The sequence below is a fragment of the Entamoeba invadens genome (assembly GCF_000330505.1).
Source record: "Entamoeba invadens IP1 unplaced genomic scaffold scaff_1105074726127, whole genome shotgun sequence".
Classification (NCBI taxonomy): Eukaryota; Evosea; order Mastigamoebida; family Endamoebidae; genus Entamoeba; species Entamoeba invadens.
The window spans coordinates 122,246-135,861 of record NW_004443569.1 but is presented as its reverse complement, the minus strand read 5'-3'; the positions used below and the strand labels follow the sequence as shown (position 1 = coordinate 135,861).

The window sequence follows — 13,616 nt, the reverse complement described above, 5'->3', positions numbered from 1 at the left end:
CATTATGTCAATGAAGTTGTTTTTATTTCATCTGACAGTCAGAGTGAATGTACAGAAGTAGAACACGATAATTTTGATGATGATTATGATGAAGAAAATTGCATGGAAAACGAAACGATTTTTTATTTTAAAAAGAAAGAAGTTGTTTTGTCAAAAGAATGTATTCAACAAAATGGATTACAATCAAAAATTTTTATAGGTGAAGAAGATACTATAGGTCAAAATCTTGGCAATTGGTGGGATTATTGTGTAATTTACAGGTGTAAAGAAGGAGAAAACAAAGAAAATTGGGAAGAAATTAAAGAGACAGAAAAAGGAAAGAAACAACCAACACCAAACGAAAAGGGGAAAGTGTACAAATTACAATGTAAATTGTGCAGTCGATGTTTGACTCTTTAAAATACCGGGAAAGTGTTACTTCATTCAAAGCTTATATTAAAAAAAGATGTCGAAAATATGTTTTTCAAAATGAGGTTAAATTCTAAAAATACCAAAGTTAAAAGAATCGACAAAAGTGAAATACATGATGTAGTAGCAAATTATGTCATTGAAGAAAACTTGAATTACTTACATTGTGATCACAAGGGATTCCACCGTTTGATTCGTTGTTTCCGTCCAGACTGTACCATTCCATGTAGCCTTACAATAAAGGAAATAGTCATTCCTTGTCTTTTTTTATGCAGCTCTAGACAAGCTTAAGACAATTGTCTCTGGTTTGGTTTTTTATCGTGGAACTACAGATGGGTGGTCAACAGTTAAATGTGATCAAGAATTTGTGTCGTTGACTCTTCATTTTATAGAAGACAAAAGACTTCGTGGTCGAAACCACATTGGCCCACGCCCTATTCTCCCATTTTATAGAAAACGTCCGTTATCATAAAAATAGAATAAATAAATTAAATTGAGTGGAATTATAAAAAACCAACTTAAAAAGCTATCATTTAATCGGCAAATATTGGGAATATTTATACAATAAAAATTCCCCACATTGATTTCACAGAAAATATTACAATAAAACATTTTTTATAATAATAACTTGATATACTTGTATTTTAATATTTGGTATTCTCCACACAAAATAATCATTTTTTTGTGGTTTTCTGAATCCATCTTTTTCAAAATAAAAAACATTGATTTAAATAACCCAAAATTACTTGTTTTCAATCAATTATTAAAACAAAAACATTTCATAAAGAATGCCATGTAAAAATCAAAACGTCTTTATTACTAACTGTAGTATAAATCAAATTTAATTGTCATTATTATTTTTTTTAAATGACACAGTTTTATGGTTCAAATCAAGTGTTTATATTGGTATAAAAATATGTAAAAACGACTTAAAATTAATTACTTACTTTTCAATAGGTCTTTTAAACTTGTAACTCTTTGAACTTCTCATTTTTTCTGTCTTATAGTTAGCAGACAACATCCAACTTTTTGAGGTCTTTTTCTCAATGCTTTGTTAATCTCTAAGCAACTTGAAGAATGTGGTATTGACACTGAATAATCTATAGAGTTGGAAGAAAATGCATCCGTTTGGGGGCTTTCAACTTGATCATATGAAGAAAGTTGTTCACAGAAATCACGAGTTTCTTCCATGTTAATCACAGTGTCTTCTTCAATAAAAGTTGACTCAATAGAAGTTTTTTATGTAAGATCCAAAAGATTGTGTCCAACAAACTCGAGACTGACCCAACCAAAACTGCATCTTCATAAAATCTTTCTACTTTGATTTGAATTTTTTTTAGTCAGTTTATCACGTCTATCATTCTTTGACTTTGGGCTGTGTGTTTCTGCAATTATTTTTGCTTCACTCTCTTTCATAACATCAACTAAAAATTCAACAAACCGTCCAAATTCTGGTTTAATTACGGGAACTTTTCTTGTTAACATACTGTGGAAGTATTAGCATATATTATTTGTTCTCATCGTTGAGTTATAATGACACCAAACGTTGATCATGTTTGTGTTCATCCAAGTTTCTTCGAAGTATTTATAAATTCTTTCAGATGATTTATCTCCTATTGTTTCCTCCTTTAATTCATGAAAGTGTGTAGGAATATTTTCAGCTTTCAAAAACCCCAAAACCATCAATCTCCTGACTTTCTTTGCCAATTCTCCATTTTTATTATACTCTTCACCATACCCAAGCTTTTGGACATTTCTCCAGATAGCTTGACAAAAATGGAAAAAGCACCCCTTCATTGAACAAGACAGTTCTCTGAGTGACTTAATAAATCCAACCTCAAAATCAGAATAAATAATTAGAGTATCTCTATCAAAAACTTTCATTTTATATCTTTCGTATGAGATGTCATCAACAATCTTTAACACTGATGAATACACAGAATAATCTTTTGTTGAGCAAAGCAAATAAAAATGGAAACGAATAATTGGAAGAGCAAACAATGTGGAATGTTACAAGTTGATAATGTGTCTTGGGACAGCGACTGAATTTGCCATCAACACACATTTTGTTTGCAAAAGTGGCTTTTTCAAGCATTCCTTTTGAACATAAAAAATCATAATGCTTTTACTCTCAGTTGTGTAGAGAAGAACTCCTTTCCTAAATCAGTTTGTTCAGAAGATTGTATATCGTACGTGTTATATACTTTACTTCTCATATTTTTTATGCCAATTTACAACTTACGCTTATTCGAGATGTTGGGGAAATATTTGCACACTTAACAATCTCTTTTATTTGTTTATATTTGTTAGCTGGATTTGTTGCCGCATCTTTTATCCTCTTTATTTCCTCTAACCGTGTTATAAATGAACTGTCGTTCATGTGACCATTCAAATGATTTGGTCGAGATCCTTCAAAATAAAAGTGTTCGGGATTATTGGCATCCTGTATGAGTTTAATCGAACAGCCACACTGTTTACAAGAAAATCTTATTTTTGATTTGTAATTTGGATAAAATAAATACCCTCCATAATGTGGAAGTGGGTTTCCGCGTTTAGATTCAACAAAAAACACTTGGTGATGCTCAATAATGTTTGTTGTTTTAAGTCAGAGATTAACATAATAGGTTAAAATGATTTTTAAAATAAAAACATGTTTTAATGTCAAAAAAGATTAATAAATAGTAAGAAATAGTTTAGCATTATATTTTCTTTATGTAAAAACACATAATATATCAATTAATTTAAAAACAAAGAATATGTTTATATCCGTTTATTCATTAATTGAAAGTGTTTATAATATAACAAATAAAATTAATACTACTTTGATTAATAATTGATTGAAAACAAGTAATTTTGGGTTATTTAAATCAATGTTTTTTATTTTGAAAAAGATGGATTCAGAAAACCACAAAAAAATGATTATTTTGTGTGGAGAATACCAAATATTAAAATACAAGTATATCAAGTTATTATTATAAAAAATGTTTTATTGTAATATTTTCTGTGAAATCAATGTGGGGAATTTTTATTGTATAAATATTCCCAATATTTGCCGATTAAATGATAGCTTTTTAAGTTGGTTTTTTATAATTCCACTCAATTTAATTTATTTATTCTATTTTTATGATAACGGACGTTTTCTATAAAATGGGAGAATAGGGCGTGGGCCAATAAAGATAGTATCGACTTCGTTCATTAGTTTTGGAAGTTTGTCAGAGAGGTGAAAACTAAGGAGAATCATCAGAAGAAATAAAAACAAAGTTAAATGGATATATCACAAAGTGGGGTCTTAACAACAGATTTGTCTTAGTTACAGACAATGCACCAAATGAAGAAAAGGGTGTAAAACTTACTGGTAAAAAAATCTCTCACTTGTGGTTGTCATACTTTTAGTTTGGTGGCAGAGCATGCTACTAACAACGTCACAAGATTTACTCTCCTACTCAAAAAAATGAAAAAAGATAACTTCACTTTTTAACAAAAGTGTTGAGTTGATTTCGTTATTAAAAAAAGCACAATCCATGATAGACTACGTCAAAGGAATCGTCAAAGAAGTCGAAACGAGATAAGGGAGTGATTATTTAATGACAAAAAGAATGGAAGAACTTATTGATTCGATCAATGTGACGATCTTAACAAAGTACAAAGAAATGAAAAATGTCAAAAGAAAAAAAGATATTTATAGAAACTTACAAAATAACCAAGGAAGACATACTAGACATTCACCATTACAATATTATCATGTCACACGTTTACAGAGAAATAAAGTTATTAGAATCTGAGAATTATCCAACTTTGTCAATGCTTATATTCACTTCATGCCGTTTAATTGAAGTTTTATCGGAAATATATACTGATTTGGGAGAAGATGATGTAGTAAAAGAAGAACACGTTGAACGTTGTGAAAAATGTGCTGTAGTAAAGGGGTGTCTTTATTTTGGATTTGATGAGTTGCCAAAACACTGCAAAATTGATTTTTTAAAAACAAGTAAAATTGAAATAGAAGGACCTACTAATGCCGCAAAAAAACTAATAAAGTCAATTATCAGTGAAATGAACAAGAGGCTTTTCACAACCCATGAAATTTCTGAAAAAGATGTAAATATGGGATTTGACCTTAAACTTGACATTAGAGAAGATGAAGACTGTATTTTGGCTGCGTTACTCAACCCGAAATATAAAACTGGATACTTTGAATCAAAAGACTTTTATCTTGGCAAAGAAGAAAATTGTAGTTGTCGTTTGAAAAAAAGTTGAATATGAAAGCGTCTGCATTAAACAACTAGTTGAAATGAACAAAGTGTCCAATTCTCTCGTTTCAAAAGAATTCAACACAATTAGGTCTGAAAGTCGCTCTGTGTGTAGTTCGAGTAGACAAGATAAATATGACCTTACAAGTTTTCCTGTAGACGATTGTCATAATGATAACTTTGAAATGAATATAGAAAATATCGCTGTTTATGAATTGAACGAAAATATCAAAATGAAAACCAACAATATATTAACACCAATTAGTTGGTGGGATAAGCACAAGTATCAATTTCCATTTTTGTACATCTTAAGCAAAAAATACTTGTGCATTCTTGCAAGCTCTGCTTCTTCTGAGCGTCTGTTCTCACAATGTTCAATCGTGAGAACACAGAAAAGAACGAGACTTAGCGCTAGTCACCTTGAGCAACTCGTTTTTTACACATGTTTTCTCTTCAATTTGATCTTTCAGAACTCAAAATAACAGACGAAATAAGACAAAGGGTGAAATTAGAAATGGGAAACGAAAAAGAAAAGAGAATAAAAGAAAAAGTAAAACGGAAAAAATTCATTCATAAAAAAAGAGGTTGGAGAGAACCCCGCCCAGAGGAATAAAGAAATGAACAAAAAAGAACAGTAATTAACTTTTAATTAATTGGAAGCATTTTTGGTTATTGTTTTTTGTTTTGTATAAATATCAAAGTCAATTTATTTCATTGTAATTATTTTTTTATTGTTTACACGTAGATGTTCTTTTGATTCAAAAACAATAGTTGGTCATAAATTACTTTTTGGTCTCATTTTTATAATTTTTGTTTATTTTATACCACAAAACCCGATAAATCTGAAAAAACTTATTTGTTTTACAATTATTTAAAATTTGGGTATTTTATGTGAAAAAATACGGGAATTGTTTTATTCATCCGTTTTAAGATTTCTATCTCTGACATATAGGTTTAATAATTTATTATATATTTTCCCTGCTGTTTAAGGTAAGTTTGTCCAATTATAAGTAATTATTTTGTAACTGGAAATTTGTTTCTGTAGAAACTATTTTTACATAACGTCTTTTTGCAGTTTAGTTATTAGTATTCATTTTGTTCATTCATTAAATTATAATAAAACTAAAAAATATTTTAAAAAAATAATAAAATGGAAAAGAGTAATTTATTAACTTTGATAATCAAAGCATTATTATAACTAAACCATATATGATATTTTATATATCGCATATTTTACTATCTAATTGTATCGTATTTTGACAAAATGGCAAATTCGTTTTATCAAACTGTTGCCAATCGTTTTGGTTACTAAAATTGATTTATTTTAAATTTGGAGATATAACTTTCTCAAATATAAACTTGTGGACTTTGTGAATCGGGTTGGAATAATAAAAAGATTACAAGTATAAAAATAATTAAAAAGTAAATAAAAAACTTATTATTGATTATTTATGATTGTTATATTTTTGCATAAATAATAAACCGGTTTTTCTTGATATAAAACTGTTTTTTTTCTACTTTTAATAGTATAAATTATTATATTATTATTAAATAATAAACTGTATATTTGGTAGTACAGTTAACCAGTAAAGTCAACTTGTGTGTTTTAAAGGAAACGATGCGGCTCATTGGATAGGTTTTAATATCAAAAAGCGCACGGAAACGTTACAAATCGAAACGAACAGTGAAATTGTGTTGAGTGAAAATGTGATTCTTCCAACAACACAAATCGTCTTTATCAGCAATTTCGCATTTTCAAATTTAAGACTCGAAAGGACAGAAAGTGGGCGTTCACACCATTTGGGCAATTTTAGTGCGAGTACAACACCATTATTTGGATTTGGTGACAACGACATTCTGTTTTTTGGCAGTTCAAAGGATCCAAGTGTCTCGTCCGACGAATTAAAGTTGCTTGTGAAATTCTAGAAGAGTTGCGATTTGTGTTAGAAACTTCTATGATAAGTTGTGAGTGCATTTTCAATGGAAAGTACAGTTAAAAGGAATGTGAGAAGGCTGAGGAGGTAGAAAGTCACCACACATTAATTTTGGAAGAGAATGTTGTGTACAATCAAATTGCCAATTTCAGAGAAATTATTTTCAACAATAAAACACTCACCGATAATGTTGAATGCGAAGTGTGTAAAATTAAAATTTAATATATTATTAAATTTTATTTAATTTGAGATGAAATGATGTTGCGGCTAACAGTGAAGTGGCACTACATGGATCTTTGACAACAAAAATTGTCACCATGAGTGACTATTTTCTTATTTTTACACTTACAACATTTTGAACACTGAGAAGCTTATTATAAACGCAATTTTGAGAGTTTCTGGAAATTCAACAAAAATCGGAAAGCTTTAAAATATGAAGGCAAATACGTTGCAAAACAACTTGGATATATTGGTATTAAAAATGTGTTGAATAAGGCGTTGTCGTTAAGCACGAAGAACGACATTTATATTGGATTGAGTGAAGGGGAACAATATCATTTGATGCCAATTCTGTGATTTTAAGTAACGAAATTGTCAAATTGGGAGACGTCTTTGTGACACAAGGAATTAATGCAGATAACATGGGTCAACTTTCGATAGTGTCAATATTTAAAATACCAAGCGAGTTTAATACTATCACAACCAACAGAAAATCTGCTTGTAATTCCACAAGTACCAACTTTGAATGGTGTCAGTGGAGTTTATTCAATAATTAATAAAGGTTATTTACTACTCGTGGAAGTTTAATTCTAATTATTGTATTCTTATAATTTTGTTTTTGGTTGGTTATTTTATAAATGGTCAATGATTTTTTAAAAAAGAGCTCAGTCCATGCATGTCAACCATCATCATATTTATATTCAGGTTCAATTATGTATGACAACCATCATCATATTTTATTATATTATATATTATTATATTATATTATTATTATATTATAGATATTCAGGTTAGATCATCCATAAAGACCATCATCATACAAATATTCAGGTTCGCTATATTGACTTCATTGCTCTGATATTTGAATTAGTTATGTTTTTTATTTTAGTTATATTTGAAATTTAAAATTATGGGATTACATTATTATATAGTATTGTATTATTAATAAATAAATAATAAATAATAAATAATAAATAATAAATAATAAATAATAAATAATAAATAATAAATAATAAATAATAAATAATAAATAATAAATAATAAATAATAAATAATAAATAATAAATAATAAATAATAAATAAATAATAAATAATTTATAAATAATTAATAAATAATTAATAAATAATTAATAATTGATAATTATTTTAATAATTTATATTAAATTTTTTAATTGTTTTAATTACATTTTATGATACTTTTTTATATGTATTGTTAAATAATATAGTTTACTTATTATAGTGCATTAATATTTTTTTTATTTTAGAAGAAAATAAAAGGAAGTTGAATGAATTAAGAAACAGAACAACTAAAGACAAGAAGAAAATAGTAGATTTGGAACAACAAGTGCAAGATATTGAATATAGACCAGTTGGGACTTCAAATATCGACAAAACTAAGGTCATCAAGAGAGACAACCAGATTGCTGATTTGGAAAAGGCGGTTATTGCGTTGAAAGATCAGAACACTCAACTTGATGCTGCTAATAAGGATAAAAAAAAGCAATTGAAGACGCTTTGAAGATTGAGAATTATAAATCACAGATTAAGGCACTTGAAGCACAAAAGAAGAAGGCTTTAAACAACAAAACTAATGAAAAAGACCGCCTCAGCTTCTCAACTAATCTGATAGAAAAAAGAATGTGGAAGACCAAGTCAAAACACTCAATGCACAAGTCTCGTCACTTAAAGTCCAAGTCAGTGCACCAGCTTCTGTTGCTCAAGAAGAAGAGAAGAACATGTTGAATGCAATAATAACTTAAATTCAAGCCAAACTCGATGAAGAAAGACAGAAGGCTTATAGTGCAGATGCATTTTGAAAGGCTGCTGATAGCAAATTACAGGAAGTTCAGTTCAACTTAGATGAAGCAAATAACACTAAAGAAAAATTGACTAAAAAGCGAATGACTTGACGGTCCAAGTTGATCAACTTACTGATGAGAAGAAGAATATTGAGAAGGATTTGGAGGAAATGGATGAGATAATAAACGACTTGAATGCCGATGTCGACAAGTCACAGAAGCAACTTGACACTGCAAATGATGACAGAGATGGCAATAAAGCGATGAAATAGAAATACCAAGACAAACTGAAGAGCATTAGAACTGAACTTGATCAAGAATAGAAAGACCACACTAAGACACAATTGATTAAAGGCAAGTACGAGAAAGATATCGCTGAAATCATAAAATTCATTTGCTCGGCAAATGTTTGTTTGCCCAACTGTATTCCAAAACTAAATAATCAATAACACAACCAATGACATAAATAAGGTTAGACCATTTGACCAATCATTTTCATCTAAAAGTGAATAAATACAGTTGATTTGGTAGTAAATTTGAACAAAATAATAAGAAAATAATGTTAACAAACTTCAAGTAAAGTTATCAGTCTTTTTGAAAATCAACGACTTGATATACTGGCTGTCTGAAACTCCACGATTTTCTTTCCTCGACGCTCACGAAGCAGCTTATTTCTTTGATTTTCGTTGTTTTGTATTTTCAGTTATAGCTGTTTAATTCATTGTCGTATTTGATCATTTAATGTGTGTTCGGTAATATGTTTTTGAACATATCAATATTATTTTTTTGTTTACGTCGAGTACCAAATAAACAGTTTTATTCGTTGATGAAAAAAAGCTTAGTTTCTATGTTTTTAAGTTGTAAAAAAAAATCAACCAATCATATTCGATAAATAAGTTTAACTGAATAAATCAGGTTTCCATATTGACTTTAATCCTAATATAAACTGGTTTTCAAAAGTCTGTACTGGAATATCCCGATATTTTGTTTTCTTTTTTAGCTTTATTTTTGGGAAGTTGGAAACCGAAAAATATTAAATGTTTTTTTTTGAGTAAAAAAAAATAAAAACGGGTTTGGAATTAATTTTTTTAACTTGGTGAATGTTGTTCGAACAAACACATTTGTTAAAAAAAAAATTTCCGTCTTAAATTTTTTTGAACAAAAATGTTAGACTTAAACAAAAATAGAATATTTTTGGTAATTTGCCAAAATACCACCATTGTGGACAATGGTATTTTGGCAAATACCATCTTTTTTTCAAATAAAAATAAAAAAGTAACTTTTTGATATATAAATAGTACAAAAATTGCAAAATCAACCCGATAATACACACAACAAGGCTACAAAATAAAAACAAATTTAAAAATAAAAAGCAAAAGAAAGAAACATGTTACAAAACCATTCAAATTAATTTAATTTTGCACAACAATTTACTAAAATGCCGAATAATTTAAGTTAATCATAATGACTAATGTTTAAAAAAATAATTGTACCATATTACTATTAAAAATAAAATAAAAACAACTATGATAAATAATACATTTTCAAAAAAAAGAAATAATCCTGATGGGATTTAAGCATTTTTGTGCAACAAAATAGATTTTCCTTTTTTTATGTTAATAACAAACAATAAAATTGTATTATAATATAATATAATAAAGAAAATCACAAAAAGGCACTTCATTTTAAATATTTAGAATGACTTTCCCTGTAATTTCCCAACAAAACCATTAAATAAAATTGTAACCCAATGTAAAACAACCAAAGGATCTTGCTCTACATCACAAATTGTTTTACGAAGACGACAAAAATAGTTTTTTGTATTTCAAACCAAGAAAAAATGAAAACGTTTAAAAACATTAAAATATTTAACCACACAAAAAACCAAATACAAAACAAAACAGTTGATAATAAAGTGAATTAATTGAAGGGACATTTCCTTGATAAAACATAAAGGAGCAGCCTTTTAGTTAATCCAAGACACCCCTTACAACGATTCTCGTTATAAAAGAATCACGACAGTTTAACCACGCGCATTGAACTTCGCTTATATTTTAATGCGCATCAACTTTCATAAGACTACGAGTTGGACAGACCGCGGTGACATAGCTTTCCTGACTTGAATAATTATGTGCTCTGACCTGACAAACAAACAAAGTAAGAATGTATTTTTGGTTTATTATGAGATCTCACCACAAACAACCCACTAATTTTGGCATATTGTTGGTTTGGTTTTGGAAGTATTTAATTTTTGACTGCAATAAAACCCTTCTTCATTTCTTTTATTTCATGTCTTACTAGAGTAGAGTCTACTGTGATCTAACTTTTTTAAACTATTTATTTATTGGTTTTAAAAATTAAAATATAAACTAGAACAACAAGACTAAATTCTAAAATTATATTTAAAAATAATTCAAAATAATAGTATATTTATTTATTTTTTAAACTATATTATAAACAATTAAAATACTTTATAATAACTTGACTCGACATTTGTTCAAATATTTTCAATTAAACTGGACGAACAAATAAATAATATACAATGTGTTCTGAAGCAAGAAGTGATAATTTCATGATACACATCGTCTGTTGACCCCTTGCTTACTGGCTACAGACTGTCTCTCTTGGCGAAGTGCCAAGCCTTTCAAAACCCGCGCAGTAATTTCACATAACACAAGTTCGTTCCACCGACTTGTTAACACTTTTGAATTGACTAACCGCGCGTTCCCCACATTGTAACCGACTTTCTTTTCAACATCAATTATATACATCGCTTCTTTACCAAATACCCACTGTAATAGACACTTCTCTCAACATCGCGCTTCAAGTGGTTCTTTGTGAACAACTGAAGTGGGACAGAGGCCAAAATTTTTCACACACTCTTAAGTAACTTTGACATTTTTCCATCCATTTTACTATAATCCACCTCATAAGTGCTGGGAGGAAATATTTTACAGAACTCCTTTGCAGCCTTTTTCGTTGCTTTGAACCAAAGATCAACTCTATCCATTCGCACAGATGTTTGCTACAATACAGTGACTCAAGTGCCATAATATTGATTCGAATATACTTTCTCGCATCATTTTTAGACCACACATTTAAGCTCCATGTTCTATAAAGTGTTTCTATCTTTCTTTTTTCCAAAAGTTGATGGTATTGAAATTCATTGAGAATTGTTGCAAGTAGTAGAACTCCGGTATAGCCTTTATCGGCGTTGTCTGGAGATTGTCATAGAAAATCCCAATAGAGCCAATCAGTCGTTCCATGTCAAAAAGGACATCAAATAGTTTCATATACATGTATGGCTCCACTCGAAACAAAAAGACAAAAGGTGTTGCTATAGAACTGTAATGGTTCCCATAATGCGTCCCAACTTTCGCAAATTTGTTTTGCAAATTATTGCGGCGCTCTTCGTCTTGTGCGACAACAGGATATGCAAGATCTCTGTATATCTGTTTTGAGCTTAGGTCGATGGATAGGCTTTTGTTATCTTTAATGACTCAAGGGAACACGGGGTACTGTGAAACGTCGAGTCCACTTCTTCCACTCTTCACAATGGGGTAAATCAAATACTCAAAGTAAAATATCCCGCCACATCTCCACATTTGTTGTATATCTGTTGTCTCTCTTTAATCTTCACTATTTTGACTTGTTAAAGTGGCTGCTTTTCATTTTCAAGTGTGTCTTTCGACGACAACTTCGTTGCGCATGAACATCGCATTGAATCTATCATTAATAGATATTTCTTAACTTCTTCTTCAAAGACTCTGCTGTGGATTTTAACAAACTTTTCGATGGTCCTTTTCCTTATTTAAATTTTGCCTTTGTCAATTTCCTCTTGTGCTTTCTCGTCTTTTTGTTCTCTCAAATACATCGTTATTGCTTTCTCACGACGTCGAACTATTTCGCTCTTCTTTTCCAGTTTTTCTTCTAGTTCTTCTCGATCATTCTTCTCTTTAGTGCGACGCTTCACACGAGTCAGAACTTCATTCATATGAGCTTCTTGTTGAATGTGGAATATCCTTCCAAAACACGCTTTGAATGTCTTGGTCGTATTTATAAAAGAATTCGTCGATCTCTTCAGTGCTTTGTTGTAACACCTTTTTGAAGCCTTTTTCAACTCTCCGCTCGGTAACAGTTTCACTAAAATGTCGGTGTATTCCATCACAATTATTTTAATGTACGTCTCTTGAAGTGCTATACCGCGACACCCCCGATACTTCATCAACGAAATCTCAAATATCGAAGACACGCACGTCTCGCTTTGAGTCTTTTTAATGAAGATGTTTTGATTGTGCAAATGGTCGATGACCGACATAAAATTTTTGTCTTCTAAAAATTTATGACTTGCACTTTTCACATGAAGTCATTGTCTTTACTTTGATACTGTTTGGGATCTACACGGACTCCATTTGATATGGTGACACTTCGTTCAACAAAATAAAATGTCTGCACCACAATAATACATTGTATAACGTCTATCAAGAACGCATAGTACTCAGGGTAACAAAAAGACACTTTGTTATTCCCTAACTTGTTAACTAACAACCGTAACTTGAGTGCCATGACCGTGAAAAGCTCACAATGAAAATTTCCACTACTTTGGATATTCATAGAGTCAATAAAGACTTTGCGGAAGTCGCCAACTTCTTTGATTAACATTAAAAGAATGTATCATCCCCCCAAAACATCCCTCTGCTTCTGTTTCATCTCGTTCTAACATACAAAGTCCCCATCGGAAGTACTACACGCTTGAATAAACTTTCTAACGCCTCGTTGGAGTCTAATATTGCACTTCGCAGTGTCTGGTATTGGTAAAAACAATAGACATATAGAGACGGTGTATATTACATTGTCGTATTCGCTTTGTCTAATTTTAAAGACAAGTGAAACATGAATGATTGACATTAACACTGTATAGCGTTTTAAAGTGACTGAGAAGTGGATTGGATGGTCTTCATCAGATATTTGGAAATGGTTTTGGCCCTTTGGCGTTATGTGAAGTA

At 30.0% G+C, this 13,616-nt stretch overlaps 2 protein-coding genes across 2 annotated transcripts; both read right to left on the bottom strand.

Annotated features, from left to right (window-relative positions):
- Window positions 1-12,262: 12,262 nt before the first annotated feature.
- On the bottom strand, window positions 12,263-12,835 carry EIN_443750 (hypothetical protein; the record flags this gene model as incomplete). Its single annotated transcript, XM_004259108.1, has 2 exons — window positions 12,263-12,410; window positions 12,483-12,835. 2 exons carry the CDS (start codon window positions 12,833-12,835, stop codon window positions 12,263-12,265), a joined length of 501 nt encoding a protein of 166 aa, XP_004259156.1.
- Window positions 12,836-12,966: 131 nt separating this feature from the next.
- Window positions 12,967-13,272, bottom strand: EIN_443740 (hypothetical protein; the record flags this gene model as incomplete). The annotated part of the gene is made up of 1 exon (XM_004259107.1): window positions 12,967-13,272. The coding sequence occupies one exon, from the start codon at window positions 13,270-13,272 to the stop codon at window positions 12,967-12,969; it is 306 nt and encodes a 101-aa protein (XP_004259155.1).
- Between the last annotated feature and the right edge of the window lie 344 nt (window positions 13,273-13,616).